General features: G+C 37.4%; 2 protein-coding genes across 5 annotated transcripts in view; one reads left to right on the forward strand and one right to left on the reverse strand.

Annotated features, from left to right (window-relative positions):
- Positions 1-17,294, reverse strand: part of NUP62CL (nucleoporin 62 C-terminal like) — a 145,888-nt gene that overhangs the window by 95,184 nt on the left and 33,410 nt on the right. The window lies entirely within an intron of this gene.
- DNAAF6 (dynein axonemal assembly factor 6) overlaps positions 1-17,294 on the forward strand; it is a 36,781-nt gene that overhangs the window by 16,274 nt on the left and 3,213 nt on the right. For both annotated transcript variants that reach the window (XM_054471550.1, XM_054471549.1), the window contains exon 6: positions 16,059-16,144. In XM_054471550.1, coding sequence (XP_054327525.1) covers positions 16,059-16,144 — 86 coding nt within the window. The remainder of the gene's footprint in view (positions 1-16,058; positions 16,145-17,294) is intronic.

A 17,294-nucleotide genomic window follows, 5' to 3' on the forward strand; every position in this document is an offset into this window, starting at 1 on the left:
AAATAAACTAAGTTTACACATTTGGATGAGATTTACAAATAAACATAATAGAATCATATGACACAATACACAATTTCTATTTTTATTCCTATTAAAATTTCCCAATTGGATTGGACTGGATTTTCTTCCATCCTAGTTCCGTCCCATGCATGCCAACTGATTGGTTATTAACTTATGATGAATTGACAGGCAATCAGAATGAAATATCTCCTTCCCCACATCTGTCTTATCTCTTATTTCTGTATTTCTCATAATGACTCAGCTTACAATGTGGGACTTACAAAGGGATTTTCTTAATTTTGGGATCTGCCTTCTGATTAAAAACACTAAGAAAGACATCTAAAATGTTACTTTGCTTTCTTATCTGAATGACGCTACAGAATGTTGGAGAGCATCCTTTACCAGGTCACTGTTTCTGTATAATAGTTGTGGCAATACCAACAATATCAATGATACCACCTTACTTTTGCTTGTTTCATCCTGATAATGACCTTGTTGAAAAATCTGGGCCTAACCTAGAGTGTGGAATTTGATTCATTTTAGCAACATTAACAAGTAATTCTTGTGTTAAAATTTTGTTTTTTGAGATCGGGAACTTTGCTTCTATTTTTTTTCCTCCTTTCTTACAATACGTTATAGAATACCATGGTGCCCATGGGAGATGGGTAATATTTTTTCCTTAAGCAAATGATAAATGGAATTTCTCTTTTGCATGAACTTCAGGTTTTCTCTTATTAGCAAAATCTAAGACATTCAATTCAATCAAGTAACATAATGGGAATAGTGGCTTTAAGTACCTCAGGAGATTTTTCAAACTCTAATGAATTAAGCTTTCAAGTAATCTTGAAGTAATTAGCTCCCAGGGTTTTACCAGTAATATTCAAATTCCTCTCTCTTAAATTATTGTAAAATTGTGTTTTTGATGTGTAGTGTTGGGGATTGCTCTAAATTCTGGAGGAATTCTAGGCCCTAAATAAATAAAACTGTTGCAAGCCTTACAGTTTCTCTCATGCAAAAATTGCCACTAGTTTTAATAATAAAGGTATCCTGAATGAAGAATCTCGGAAACTAAATCATACCTCATAATAGGAATATATGGTTTATCTAAAACTCAATAAGTATATACAGAAGACTTGATATTTCTATCAAATGAATTTATAATCAACTGGGGAGACAAAACTAACATAAATGAACCAATTTTATTATTAAGAATTAAACTCAGTGTAAACAATTATAAGTCTGCTAGAAGTTCAGAAGGTTGGGATAAGTCATGGACACCACTGAAAGGCAGCAGCAAATAACACATTTGTTGATACTGTGGCACTTTGTCACGTGTATACTGTTCCTTTTCTCTTTCTTTCCTTTATTTCTCTTTGTTTCTTCATTTATTACATCTTTAAATACTTAGTGAATGTTACTACATACCAAGGACTGTCCTAAGTACTAGAGATACAAAAATAAATGATAAACAATCAATTGTCCTCAAGGAATTTACAGTAAAGGAGATTGACACCTAATAAATCACTGCAGTTCAGTATGGTAAGTACATATTTAGAGGCATACACCATGAACAGAATGATGATTACCAGAGACTGGGAAGGGTAGAGGGCAGTGGGGGTTGGAAATGTGGGAATGGTTAATGGGTACAAAAATATAGTTAGATACAATAAATACGATCTAGTATTTGATAGTACAACAGAAGGATAACAGTCAGCAATAATTTGTTGTACATTTTAGAGTAACTGAGGGAGTACAATTGGAATGTTCATAACACAAAGAAATGGTGAATGATTTAGGTGATACAAACCCACCCCATTTACCCTGATGTAATTATTATACACTGTATGCCTGTATCAAAATAACACATGTACCCCATAAATATATTTTCCTATTATGTACCCATAAAAATTAAAGATAGAAAAATAAAGACATATATCAGGTACATAGTAACATAAAGCAGGAAGAGATCAACTTCAAGTGGATCATATTTCTACAGTGGACAACATTCTAAGAAGGGCATTCCAAGCAGAGGTAAGAGCACGTGGAAAGGTATCCAGGCATGAAATAGCATGGCATATTTGAGTAACCAGAGAATATAACAAGAATAAAGAGTAAGTTTAGGTAATAATGGACTAGTAAGCTGACTCTCAAAAAAGATAAAAGCTTGTAGCTTTTATTTGTAGCTTGAATGTTATCCTGTAGGCATACTAATGATGACATCCACTATCATTGCTTACTCCACTGACAAGACTCAGAGTAAATAGGTTGTTGAGCCCATCTCAAGTATTTCTTGCTCAAATGTATATGCTTATCATTCTTCTTGATAATATGGTGTTTTCTTGAATCTAAGACATCATAAAATTGTAAATGTGCCATTTATTTAACAATAACAATGTTTCAGAGGAAAATAGATATAATACCATATTATACTACCATTGATTGTGCAGTTCGTCTCAATATCAGAAACATTAAAATGTGGGGAAAATTGTACCTGAGAATTGCCTAAATATGTTATTTGTGTCCTGAACCTGGTCTATATGTAACAATCCAATCCAAAAACTTTAAGAAAAAATCCTTACTTAAACCGAGTAAGGCAATAGGAGTACGATCTGTTTACGTACAAGAAGTGATTTGGGGTTTAAAAATTCACAAGCACCATCCTTTCCTTTACCCTCCCCAGACTCCAAATAAGAAAGCAAGATTTATGAATCCTAAATCAAAGCGACGGTCCTAAACAAAATTATGAATTAAGAATGTCTTCAGCAAACCCTTCGAACCTCAAACCCAAAGAGCCCCATTATCCAAACACTCCCTGCCCTATTGTTATCCTCTGCAACTGCTTTACTCCTGAGTTTGTAGCCACCAAGTTTCCCTTGCCTTAATCTATATTTAGGTATTTTAGAACTAGAGCTAGCCAGTGGTTTACAGGTTTGTTTTGTTTTGTTTCTAGCTCTCAAGCTTTTTTTTTCCAAATAAAATTCTATGAGTAAGCCCAGTGTAATAAACATAAAAAGGACCACTGCCTTGTTTAAAAAGGTACTATCACCCATGAGGCAGCTCTTAGGAGAATGGCTGAGGCTCCTTGGAACACAGTTTGAAAGATGCTGATCTAATTTCTCATCCTGATATTACAGTTGATAAACTAAGGTCAGGCTTGCAAGGTTTCAAATACTCATATACATTAATGGAAGAAGAATAAAAAATCTAGAGGGCTTCTTTTTCCTTGGTGACATATATGCTTTTCTTTAAACCCCACGAGTGGAAGGCCCTAGCTTATTTCATTTTGTTTTGGTTGTTTGTTTTTCTTTTTATCCTCTAGCTATATTCTCCATCCCTCTACCCAAAGCTCTCACTGTAATGGGTGTGATATTAGGTTGGTGCAAAAGTAATTGCAGTTTTGCTATTACTGACTACTGGTTATTGCCAGACTGACTGAAGTACTGGACCTCTTGGGTGCCAGTTGAGGAGTATGGAAAGGAACTATAGGTACAAAAATATGTAGCAAGATACCCTAATTCTCCATAGGATTATTTGTGGCAGGAAATGGGATGGGTGTATTGGAAAAATAGGTCAGCAGATTCTCATTTTCACCCATGGTGCCAAAATCCAAAAATGAATGGGCCTAGGGTTACTGGTATTCTGCCAAATTACCCTTTGTTTGTTCTAGGAGAGGAGAAAGGCAGCTTGCAGATAGCTGATGCTCTTTGACCTAGAATGAACACATATTTTGATGTTTTACTTTGATAGATCTATGTTGATAAGGCGACATTCTGATATGACCCAAGAAACAAGCCACTAAGCCTATTTTTTCCCAACATCACATCCTCCCTAGGATATGATTCTTCCTCCATCTTTAAATCTCACTGAGAATGGGATGAGAGTCAGGGATGGGATAGAAGTCAGTCACCATCTGGCAGGCAGACACAACCAGGAGTCACATGTTTATCATACACATTTCTCTCAGAAAGTACTATCAATCATTTTGAGCAAAGTATTTGCTCATCCATCCTCTAAGAATTCACTTGCTTCCTGAATGGTCTGCTTTTCAAATCTTGATTTCTTTCTTAAGGTTAAAACAGTTATATTTGTTTACTTTTCATTTATTTTTATTTATTTATTTATTTATTTATTTTGAGACAGAGGCTCACTTTGTTACCCAGGCTGGAGTGCAGCCTCAACTCACTATAGCCTCGGCCTCCCAGATTCAAACAATTCTCCTGCTTCAGCCTCCCGAGTAGTTGGGATTCCACGCATTCACCACCAAGCCCGGCTAATTTTTGTATTTTTAGTAGAGATGGGGTTTCACCATGTTGGCCAGGCTGGTCTCGAACTCCTGACCTCAGGTGATCCACCTGTCGGCCTCCCAAAGTGCTGGGATTACAGCCGTGAGGCACCGTGCCTGGCCTATATTTCTTTACTTTTAATGAAAAAATGTATTTGGCTGCTTGATAATGAAATAAATTTTGTTTTCCATTCTATTCCACTCTAGAGGATGGACCTAGTTTTTTTTGGTAGGCTTCCTGATTATGTTAACCTTGTTTGATTGGTTGTATACCAGACCATGTGGCAGAGGGAAGGATATTGGATCTATACTATGATTCCTTATTGTCAGTTCCAGGCAGCACAGTAAACCTTCACTTAAATTTCTAATAGTTGTCTCAGTAATATATTCATAATATATACATTTATAGTTAATGTCATAACACTCCTTCATAATGATGGTGGTTGTGGGACATGGTAACAAATACTTCCTTAAAAGCTAATCTAATCATATAGACAGTATATTTCTGATTATAAAAGTACTATATGTGTAAAATTTTAAGCAATACCAAAATTAGTAGAGTTGATGATAAAAGTCCATCATAATGAGATGGAGAAAAATTGAGAGAGAGAGAGTGTGTGTGTGTTTGAAATAGGCTATGGTCAAGGATGGAATAAAGGTAAAGGATGTCATATACATATTAATTCATATATGTATGAGTAATTTTACATTTTGATGATGTCGTTTTGAGGTTTCATCAAAATATCTGAATCACATGGTCTGGAATCCTTGAGGTGGACCTGGCAGAAACTCCTGATTCCATGCAAGCAGATTCACAGATTGACCTTGGAAATTACCAATACTTGAGGGGTGAATAAAGGTAGAGGAACTGAGAAGGATATTCAGAGATGGGAGGGAAACCATAGTAGTATCTGCTGCTGTCAAGCAGGATTAGGATGCAGAAGGAACTTTGAGATTTGTAAGTTAAGAAGTCTTTGGTGATCTTTGGAAGAGAGCAGCTTCAGTGGCATGGCCAACACCAGATTGAAGAAAGCTGAGAAGTGAAGAGGAAGTGAGGAAGAGAAGCCAGCAAATATAGATTGTTCTTTGAGGAAGTTTAGTGGTGAAGAGGAGGAGAATGAGGAAATGATTTTTGAGAAGGAGGCAGGATTTAGGGGAGTTTTTTTAAGACAGGAGAGATTTATGTATGCATTTCAGCTGATGACAAGAATCCATGCATTCATCCATGTAATATTTATTTAGTTCCTACTGTGTGTCACTAGAGCTAATGAACAAACAGTAAAAAAAAAAAAAAGTAGTCATGGTATGGGCCCCTAGGTGGAGGCATTTTTGGCTGTCACAATGATTACAGAATTTTTTGTTTTTTTGAGATAATGTCTTGCTCTGTCACCCAGGTTGGAACGTAGTGTCTTGATCTCAGTTCACTGCAGCCTCAACCTCCTGGGTTCAAGCGATCCTCCCACTTCAGCCTCTCTGGTAGCTAGGACTACAGGCATGCACCACAATGCCCTGCTAATTTTTGTTTTTTATTTTTTGTAGAGACAGGGTCTCATTATGTTGCCCAAACCGGTCTCAAACTCCTGAGATCAAGCAATTCTCTCACCTCGGCCTTCCAAAGTGCTGGCATTACAGGCATGGGCCACCATGCCCAGCTGATTACAGGATATTATTTTCATTTGGTATTCAGGGCCAGGGTTGCCTTAAATCTTGCAATAAGAGGTATAGTCCTCAAGAATGAAGAATTGTCCTACACAAAATACCCATATTGCTTTCCTCTAGTTTAAAAACACTGATTAGATAAAGAGGGATTGAAGATATGAGGGTGCTGCTACTCAGCAGCGTTCCACCCTGTTGACTACTCTTTTTTTTTTTTTTTGAGACAGAGTCCCGCTCTGTCGCTCAGGCTGGAGTACAATGATGTGATCTTGGCTCACTGCAAACTCCACCTTCTGGGTTCAAGCTGTTCTCCTGCCTCAACCTCCTGAGTAGCTAGGACAACAGGCACGCGCCACTATGCCTGGCTAATTTTCGTATTTTTAGTAGAGACGGGGTTACCAGGCTGGTCTCCAACTCCTGGCCTCAAGTGAACTGCCTGCCTCGGCCTTTCAAAGTGCTGAGATTACAGGCATGAGCCACCGCACCCGGCCTGCCCTCTCCTTGAAACACAGTTTTCTCTTTAATGACCCCATTCTCACTGAGGAGTGAGGAAAGACTTCACTCTTTTCTTCCGAAATCACTAGGCATTCCTCCTCTCTTTCACTCCCAAATCACTGGCTCTTCCTATTCTGCCTTAAGTTCTCTGGAGATTTGACCTATGTCCTTTTTTTTCTCTACCTATTCTCTTTTCACCTAGTCTCATAGCTTTAAATATCATTTATCTCTCTAGTCCTGAACTCTCCCATGGGCTTTGGATTCATATAACTCTTAACTCTCGCTCTGTCACCCAGGCTGGAGTGCAGTAGTGCGGTCTCGCCTCATTGCAAGCTCCACCTCCCGGGTTCACGCCATTCTCCTGCCTCAGCCTCCGGAGTAGCTGGAACTACAGGTGCTCGCCACCACGCCCGGCTAATTTTTTGTATTTTTAGTAGAGACGGGGTTTCACCGTGTTAGCCAGGATGGTCTCGATCTCCTGACCTTGTGATCCGCCTGCCTTGGCCTCCCAAAGTGCTGGGATTACAGGCGTGAGCCACCACCCCTGGCCTCATATAACTATTTACTTGGCATCTCTTATTTGTTTAATAGACAACTCAAACCTAACGTGTCTAAAACAGAACTCTTAATTGTCTTCCATTAACCTTTTTCTCATTCATCTTCTTTGTGGCAATAACATTCACCCAGTTGCTCAAGCTAAAAACCTAAATCATCCATCATTCCTCTTTCCTTTATACCTCATGTCTAATCCATCAGCAAGTATTACTGGCTGTACCTTCAAAATATATTCTAAATCCATCTAATTTTCATTACCACTGCAATTGCTATCATGTTACTAACCATCATCATCTCTATCTGGACCATTACGAGTCTCTAATGACATTATCTCCCTGCTTTGACTCTTCATTCCCTATAGCCTTTCCACACAGAGTGTAAGAGATCCTTTTTAAAAGTAAATCAAGGCCAGGCACAGTGGCTCACACCTGTAATTCCAGCACTTTGGGAGGCCGAGGCAGGTGGATCACCTGAGACCAGGAGTTCAAGACTAGCCTGGCCAACATGGCGAAACCCTGTCTCTACTAGAAATACAAAAATTAGCCGAGCATGGTGGTGCACTTCTGTAGTCCCAGCTACTTGGGAGGCTGAGGCAAGAGAATTGTTTGAACCTGGGAGGCAGCAGTTGCAGTGAGCAGAGATCACGCCATTACACTCCAGCCTGGGCAACTCTGTCTCAAAAAAAAAAAAAAAAAAAAAAGTAAATCAGACCACATCACCTCTTCGCTTACAGCCCTCAATGGCTTCCTGTTGCACTTACAGAACAAAATCCAAACTCCTTATCTTAAAAGTAGGGAAGGGCCCCGTGTGATCTGACCCTTACCTACTTTTACAGTTTCATCCAATGTGACACTTTCTTCCTTGTTTGTTGTGTTCTGCTTATCCTGGCCTTCTTTTTGATCCTTCAATATGCCAAGTTATTTCCAGATTCCTTGTTATTCATTCCACCTGGGTATTCCACCTAGTCCCTCAGACAATGAAATTTTACTTCTTCCTTTCTAATCATTTTAACCTATTTCTTGTTTAATTGCATGTTTGTATCTCCAGAACTATATTATGTAATAATAGTGAATACTGAACTCTTTTCTTATTTCTCACTTTTAATTTTTAAAAATTAAAAAAATATGAGTACGTAATAGAGATACACTATTCAGCCATTAAAAAAAGAGATCCTGTCATTTGAAACAACATGGATGGAACTGGAGATCATTATGTTACGTGAAATAAGCCAGGCACAGAAAAACAAACATCACACTTTCTCACTTATTTGTGGGATCTAAAAATCAAAACAATTGAACTCATGGACATGGGGAGTAGAAGGATGGTTACCAGAGAATGGGAGGGGTCATTGAGGGAGGGGAAATGTGGGGTTGGTTAATGGGAACAAAAATATAAATTTCTCACTTTAATTGGAATGGTTCTAGTGTTTCTTCATTTAGTTAGATACTGACTTTTGGGGTATGTGTTAAGGATCTGTTCATCTATTCCGATTTTAAGAGTTCTAAGCAAGAATAGATGATGAATTTAATCAAATGCCTTTTTACCATTTGTGAAGATCATATGATTTTTTAGTTTTTGTCTACTGGTAAATTATATTAGCAAATTTCTTAATATGGAACCATCCTTGCATTCATTCATTCATTTAGTCAACAAATATTTGTTGAGTGCCTATGATTTGCCACTAAGTATTTTATGAAAACTCTCATTAACAATGATAAGCTGTAGGAAAATGAAAAAAAATTAAAGGTGATAGGTCTCTGTTTTGAAATTATAAAAATATTTACCTCTGAAGTATAAAAATGTAGAGGTATGTATTGTCCAAAACCAGGGCAAAAAACCAGTAGGTCATCTTTTTAAATTGATGGATCAATTTCTTTTTTTTCTTTTTGTTTTTTGAGACAAGGTCTCACTCTGTTGCCCAGGCTAGGGTGCAGTCATGCAATCTTGGCTCACTGCAACCTCCACCTCCCGGGTTCCAGCGATTCTCCCACCTCAGCTTCCTGAATAGCTGGGATTACAGGTGCATGCCACCACACCTGGCTAGTTTTTGTATTTTTTCTAGAGATGTGGTTTCACCATGTTGGTCAGGCTGGTCTCAAACTCCTGATGTGAAGTGATCCACCCACCTTGGCCTCCCAAAGTGCCAGGATTACATACATAAGCCACTGTGTCTGGCCAGATGGATAAATTTTGATAATGCTACCACTTTTAAACAGTCCAGTACTATATTACCATACCTGTCTTTTTAAAAATAGTTCATAGATGCATGACTCCTCTCCCATCACAGGAGTCAAGAGTCCTCAGAAGCCTCTTGTGGCTTTCCACAACTTATTGTCCCATATTTTTATGGCCAGTTCATGCAGGCACCCCATAAGCCTTTTTCCCAACATATTACCATACCTGTCTTTTTAAAAATAGTTCATAGATGCATGACTCCTCTCCCACCACAGGAATCAAGAGGTACTATTCTAAGTATAGAGGAAAGCATAGTAAACAAAACATAAACATCACTGCCTTCACAGAGCTTACCTTATTGTGGAAGAGATAAATAAACACATACATTGTATTGTACATCAGAAGGTGAAAATGCTCTGAGGAGAAAAGGAGGAGGAAGTGATAGGGCATACTAGAGTTGGTGGTGGCTGAAATTTTTAATAGTGTGGTCATGAAAGCCTTCACTAAGAAGGCAGTATTTGAGCAGACACCTGAAAGAGATGAAGAAGTGAGGTTCCAATGTTAGAAAGGGTTTTGTTGTTGTTGTTGTTGTTGTTGTTGTTGTTTGAGACAGGGTCTTGCTCTGTCACCCAGGCTGGAGTGCAGTGGTGTGATCTTGGCTCACTGCAGCCTTGATCTCCTGTACTCAAGTGATCCTCCCACCCCAGCCTCCCAAGCAACTGGGAGTACAGGCGCGCATCACCATGCCCAGCTACTTTTGTATTTTTTGTAGAGACGGGGTTTCGCCATGTTGCCCAGGCTGGTCTTGAACTCCTGAGCTCAAGTGATCTGCTCATCTTAGCCTCCCAAAGCGCTGGGATTATAGGTGTGCACACCACACCCAGACTAGAAAGGTTAATCTAAGTGAATATTTAAAACTCCAAGATTTAAGACAGGAGGTAATCTTAGAAATATCAATAAAGAACAAGTAACTATTCTTAGAGAAATCAGGGGAAGTGTCCCAGGAACTAGTAAACGATTCCAACAAGATGGGTAATAGGTGGTATCGCATAAGAACATGAGTTTTTACATTGTATATGTTTTAGGTGTACAACATGATGTTTTAATATACATATTCTCAGTAAAGTGATTACTACAGTCAAGCTAATTAATATATTTATCATCTCAGGTAGTATCTTTTGTGTATGTGGGGGATAAGAGCACCTAAAATCTACTCTTAGAAGATTTCCACTACTTGGTATAATATTAACTATAGTCCTCAGGCTGTACCTCAGAGCTCTAGATTTATTCATGCTAAATAACCCAAGTTTGTATCCTTTGACCTGCATCTCTTCATCTCCCACCCCACCTCTAGTAACCACCATTCTTCTCTCTATTTCTATATATTGGATATTTTTTAGGTTCCACATTTAAGAGAGATCATGCAGTATTTTTCTTTCTGTGTCTGCATTTTTCACTTAGCATAATGGAGGACATGAGATTTTTTTTTTAACTGGAAGAAAGGGACAGGCCCAGTGTTATAAAGGAAATAGGAGGGAAAAAAAACTGGCGCCAACTGAGAAGACTATAGGGGAAGCAGTGTAATCGGGGAGATCCAGATTTCAGTTAGATTAAGAAGCTGAGAATATTCAAAGAGGCTTAAGAGATAAGGGATGATGTACTATGTATTCCAGAGGACCTAATGGAAAAGGCTCAGGATTTGATGAGGGACAGAAAATGGAGACATAATAGGAGATATGAAGATCCATATGGTAGTTATGTGATAAGGAATGATTTGGGGGTCTGAGACTTCTTATGGTTATTGACAAATAGAGTTAAAAGTATAATGAATTTAGTTCTGGTGGTCTCAAGACAAGTAGTGGTGGTGAGGCTATGATTATTTTGGGGGAGAGGGTGAGTGCCAGTGGAGATATGGATGCCTGTAGATCAACGTTCTTACTACAGAATGAGTTGAGCTTACTCTTGACTCCTGTGATGGAGACGAGGTATGCATCTATGAAGCATTTTTAAAAAGACAGGTGTGGCAATATAGTACTGGACTGTTTAAAAATGGTAGCATTATTGAAATTTATCCATCAATTTAAAAACATGACCTATTCTTCCATAGAGCCTAAAGTATAATAATAATAATAGTAATAATAATAAAAAATAAAAATAAATAAATAAAAATAAAAATAAAAATAAAAATAAAAATAAAAAAAAACATGACCTATTGGGCCTTTGCCCTAGTTTTGTACAATACATACCTCTATATTTTTATACTTCAGAGGTAAATATTTTTGTAATTTCAAAGCAGAGATCTAATGCCTTTAATTTTTTAAAATTTTCCTATAGATTATCGTTCTTCATGAGAGTTTTTATAAAATAGTATGGCTGCAGTGGAAAAAAATATCTCATACATATTTCTGTAGTTAAACAATGGGAAATTAAACAGTTCAAGCAATTCAGAATGAAATCTACCCAAACTTTTTCTGTTAATCAAAATTTCCTAATATTGTTAAGTTTCAAATGGGAACTCAAATAGCCTTCTTTCCTAAGAATCAAATGTGCAAGGAGTGGTTGCTGTATTTCTGTCAAATGGAAATATTCTTATAATATCTAGAACCCATAAATAAATTAATTTAGAATATCTTCCAAAGTGTCAGTCCAAACCCTTCAGTGAAGCAGCTTCACTGAAATATCAGTAAATAGTGCTGGTCAAGTTACATATAAGATATTTTTTACTTCTTATTCTCATCATGGTGATGGAGTGACAGTTCAAGAGGAAACCTAGAATGGATGACCTCCATGGAACACCTGCTATTTGGCTTCTCTTGTCAATTTTCAAACATCTTACAATATAATCGTAGACATTTATCTGAGGAGCTGAGAAGCCTGTTAATCACTTAGAAATTATAGGAATATGACCTTTCGGGAACCATCTTGTCATATACATCTCTCATAAGAACACGACAGGAAAGAAGAGATTTGAAACTCACAATAATAATCACTCAATAATCACTCCCCTAGTAAGTCAGCTCTCTTACAGCACATAGAGGACAATAAATGAAGGCTGAGGAAAACGATTTGCAAGCACTTTAACCTTCCTTTACCTCTCTTGAGGGAAGCCTCGAAGTAAATTCCCAGAGAGAGACTGAGTAGTTTTTACTACTTGCCTGAAGAGAAGCTGAAAGTGGGAAGAAGGGATCTCACAAACCTTAAATTATGGGCTTTTTTCCTGTTAGTTTTTATTTATAAGGACAGAAGGCAAATATTTGAAATAAAGTTAGTGATGGATACTGGGGTAACCAGCTTCCAGCATGGCACCCAATAATTCTCACCTCCAGATATTCTTCTCTTTGTGTAGCCCCCTCCCATATTGAGTAGGGCTGACCTGTATAACTAGTAAGATTTTTTTTAATGAAAAAGTGTAATCTATGAGGCTACATTCTAAAAAAGGCATTGCTTCTGCCTTCATCTTTTGGATCCTTTACTCTGGGGAGAATACAGCTGTTGTATCCTAAGGACACTCAAGCAACACTATGGAGAAGTCCATGTGGTGAAGAGCTTAGGCCCCTTACAAACAGCCATGTGAGTGAACTATCTTAGACACAGATCCCCTAGCCCTAGTCAAACCTTCAGATGTCTACAACCACAGCCAACATCTTGACTACAGTCTCATAATAGAGCCTAAGCCAGAACCATCTAGCTAAGCCATTCCCAAATTCCTCATGCACGAAAAAATGTGCATTTTCGTGCACATTGTTGTTTTGAGTTATAAATTGGGGGAGAGGTATAATTTGCTATGCAATAATAGATGACCAGTAAACAATAAATAATAAGTGGCTGGGCATGGTGGCTTACACTTGTAATCCCAGCACTTTGGGAGGCCAAGATGGGAGGATCGCTTGAGCCCGGGAATTTGAGACCAGCCCGAGCAATATAGCAAGACCCCATCTCTACAAAAATAAAAATAAAAATAAATTATCCAGGTGTGGTGGTGCACACCTGTGGTTCCAGACACTCAGGACGCTGAGTCGGGAGAATTGCTTGAGCCCAGGAGGTCGAGGCTGCAGTGATCCATGATCACACCACTGCACTCTAGCTTGGGTGACAGAGTGAGAGCCTGTCTCAAAAATAAATAATTAATTTTTTAAAAGTAACAGAACCAGAATTTAAATCTAAGTTTGATTCCAAAGGTTGAGTTCTCAGGTTAAAAGTTTCCCAATGAATTTTTAAAGTTTTACTTAGTTTACCTATTAAAATAACTTATTCTTTAAAACAAATTCAATTTGCACCCTATGTAAAGAAAGGAACATCAATCCCTTTAAATTGTTTGGTCAATGACATCACCCTATATTTACTAATGTTTAACAAGTTAGGTCTTGAACGCAATCAGTTAGAGGTCAATTAATATCCATGTCTGTATTCCAGGTATTTGTTTTAAAGTATTGCTGGAAAAATCTCATGCATGTGTCAGGAGTTGTTTTTCTGTTAAGATTCCTCATTGAGTCTTCTTTCTTGCAAGATATTAATGTGTGCGATTCCACCTAATTTGTCCCTTCTCTTGTCTCTTCTCTGAAACCACTGTAGTATATAATTTTAATTTCCTTAAGAAGAAAAATTAGTGAGTTGTTTCTGAATTGCCCTTCACTAGAACAGCAAATGATTTTAAGAACCACTTTAAAGTTCTACCCAGAAATTTTATCTATTTTTGCCTTTCTCAATTGGCATGTTAACCCTGGAAAAATAATATTTTTTCATGAAAATTCTAAACATTTCAGACTAAAGAAACAAATATTTGTATCTCTTCTTTGAGGTGACATGAGTTAACATGTGACGTTAAAGATCTCAATTTGACTATCAGATCTGAGTATTAGAGTAAAAATGGGTGGGACTTTCTTTGTCGAATAGAATGCCTGTTTACTTTGAGGCAGAGCACCTGTAACTACCCCCTGAGAACCATACGTCTCTCACTTGTAGCATCTCTGATTATGAAGATCCAAATTTTCAAAGTACAAATTAGGAGGCAATTTTTTGTTGAATGAAAATGTTAACCATAGTATTTAGATAGTAGCACCTGTAGAGCTCTATTTACAAATCTTTGTTTATATACAGATTTAATAAAGTAAAATATAACTCACAAGCATGTATTGCTCCAAACACATTATATTGCAAAAACACAACTGCCTACTTTAAGCTTCTTACAAGAAATCTCAATTTGTTGCATTATTTATTTGATATGTATTTTCCTCATAACTTACTGCTTTCCCTCTGGCCATTAGAGCCATGAATTCACCAGATGTCCAATATTTCAAGTCTTCTATCTCATTTTACAGAAAGCTTCATAATTTACCTGAAACTTAGGCTGCATTTTCTTCATTTCTTTGTTTATGGAAACCGTATGCCATGCTATCCTATATATAGACATCAACTTCCATCAGAAACATAAAGCATGTAGAGAGTAAGAGACTTTGTGTTGCGGTAAAAATACACATAGTATAAAATTTACCATTAGTGACATTTAGTATATTCACGATGTTGTGCAACCACTACCAGTATCTAATTCCAGAACATTTTCGTCAGTGCTAAAGGAAACGCCATACCCATTAAGCAGTTACTTCCCTCTTCTCCATTTCCCCAGCCCCTAGCAACCACCAATCTCTTTTCTGTTTGTATAGATTTGCCTATTGTGGGCCGGGCGCGGTGGCTTACGCCTGTAATTCCAGCACTTTGGGAGGCTGAGGCGGGCAGATCTCAAGGTCAGGAGATCGATACCATCCTGGCTAACATGGGGAAACCCCGTCTGCTAAAAATACAAAAAATTAGCCGGGCGTGGTGGTATGCACCTATAGTCCCAGCTACTCTGGAGGCTGAGGCAGGAGAATTGCTTGAACCTGGGAGGCAGAGGTTGCAGTGAACTGAGATTGCCCCACGGTACTCCAGCCTGGGCAACAGAGCAGGACTGTGTCTCCCACAAAACAAAACAAAACAAAACAAAGATTTGCCTATTGTGGACATTTCATATAAATAGAATCCTATAATATGTGACATTTTGTCCCTGGTTTCTTTCACTTAGCATAATGTTTTTAGGATTCATCCATATAACAGTACTTTATTCCTTTTTGTGGCTGAATAATATTCCATTGTATGGATACAACACATTTTGTTTTTTCCGTTCATCAGTTGATGCACATTTGGGTTGCTTACACCTTTTGACTGTTATGAATAGGGCTCCTATAAGCAAAAACATTATGTACATGTTTTTGTTTGAAAACCTGTTTTCAGTGCTCTTGGGTATATACCCAGGAGTGGAATTGCTGGGCCATGTGGTAATTGAGATGAAACATTTAAAGTGAAATCTTACTAAACCAATAAGTTGTCCTTTTGGGGAGGTGGGAGTCATATTGTTATTTCTCTTTTGTTTTGATAACATAACACCTGAACTCCCACACCTCCCTAGAAAATGTGGTATGGAAATTTTTGCCAGAAGACTATAAGATGGCATCACCAACTCATACCCAACATGAGAACTAAACTTTTTTTATACAAATTGCCAACTGATATAAAGGCAGTTGAAGGTCCCCAACTCTAACAGGTGTACTGCTATGTACCTTCAGAAAATGAAGGTTACAGTCAAGTAACCAAAGTGTTTCTGTATAGCTTTGGAGCCAGAAACCTTAGTCAGATTACAGGAGGTTGCCCTTGGGCCACTCACTAAATTTCTCTGTTGTAGTTTCTCCATCTGTAAAATAGGGATAATAATCTCTGCTGCTCAAGACTGACATAAAGATAGGGCATAGCCTGGCACATAGTTGACAATAAATATTAGTCTCTTTTCCCCATATATTCTTATATTCTTCAAACTAATTGCTCTCCAAGATATCAGTATTTTTCTTCTCATTTTCTCTTTCAGGCTAAAATTAAATTGCCAAATACAAGCCCTTCTGATATTCAAATTGATATCCAGGAAACAATCCTTGACCTTCGTACTCCTCAGAAGTGAGTAAAACTTAGAACTGGAATAGTGTATTATGATATTAATGAGTCTTCAGTCAATTTTTTTTAATGTACAGTTATTTTGTATCACCCCTAAAAGTCTGAAGAAAAGTGGAAAATTTTGTTAATCATTCAGATGTTTGATCTACATTAATGTAAACATAAATATGTTTGGAAATACTTGGGCTTTTTTCTACTTTGCATCCGTGCATTTGGAGTGGGTTAATGCTATCAAAACACAATTCTTGACACCCAGATGCAGTTTATCTATCAGAAAAAATAACTAGAAGTGAAAATGACATAAAGTTGTAAGTCTTATATGTGGTTTTTGTACATTGATTACATAAGGGAAGCAATATCTTTACACTTTGTCATTTTGTGGGGCTGTAAGGTTAAATTTGATTGTTTTCATTTAAATCAACAAAAAGGTCTTGCCATCAATTACTATCTAAATACCTCACTGCTTTGTGCACATCTTATCTGGATATAGAGCAGTGAGCACATACCGGTTCATTGCAGTGGTCCTAACTCTGTAACTCATGAACATTTCAAACTGGATTTGGGAGGCCGGCAGTTGCTGGCACATTTTCTTCCTTCCATTATCAGTACCTATAATTCTCCTTTGTTGAGCTTAGGACTTCAAGAAAATGACAAGGAGATCCCTCATACAAAAGATTCCTATGTGTAAACAACCCAATATGCATATGTAGCTTAATCTTGGCTTCTATAGTAAATGCATTTAACCCAAAATATATATCAAATGTTTTAAGATAAATATATATCAAATGTTTTCTCATTATTTACATCATTTCAAAAATGTATCCTCACAGAACAATCATCTCATGTTATAAAAATTATATTCACTATTTCTGCTGTTTGCTTCAAGGAGTATTTTACCCTTTTTGTTGCATTTTATATACGAATTTACTCTTCCACATAACCTTTACAAGGAAAATTGGTTAAATGAACAATCGTCCATGATATTTGCAAGCTTGTTAAAAGCACACACATGTGTACACACCATGGAGTTAATTTCCGTTTCCCTAGCAGTTCTCACTGTCTGTGAGACTTTCATTTAGTGGATTCTGATGGATATCTGTAATGACGGCACAGCCATAGCAGCTACCTAAAGATTGATGGAGACAGCAGAAAT

The sequence above is a fragment of the Pongo pygmaeus genome, chromosome X, assembly GCF_028885625.2.
Source record: "Pongo pygmaeus isolate AG05252 chromosome X, NHGRI_mPonPyg2-v2.0_pri, whole genome shotgun sequence".
Lineage (NCBI taxonomy): Eukaryota > Metazoa > Chordata > Mammalia > Primates > Hominidae > Pongo > Pongo pygmaeus.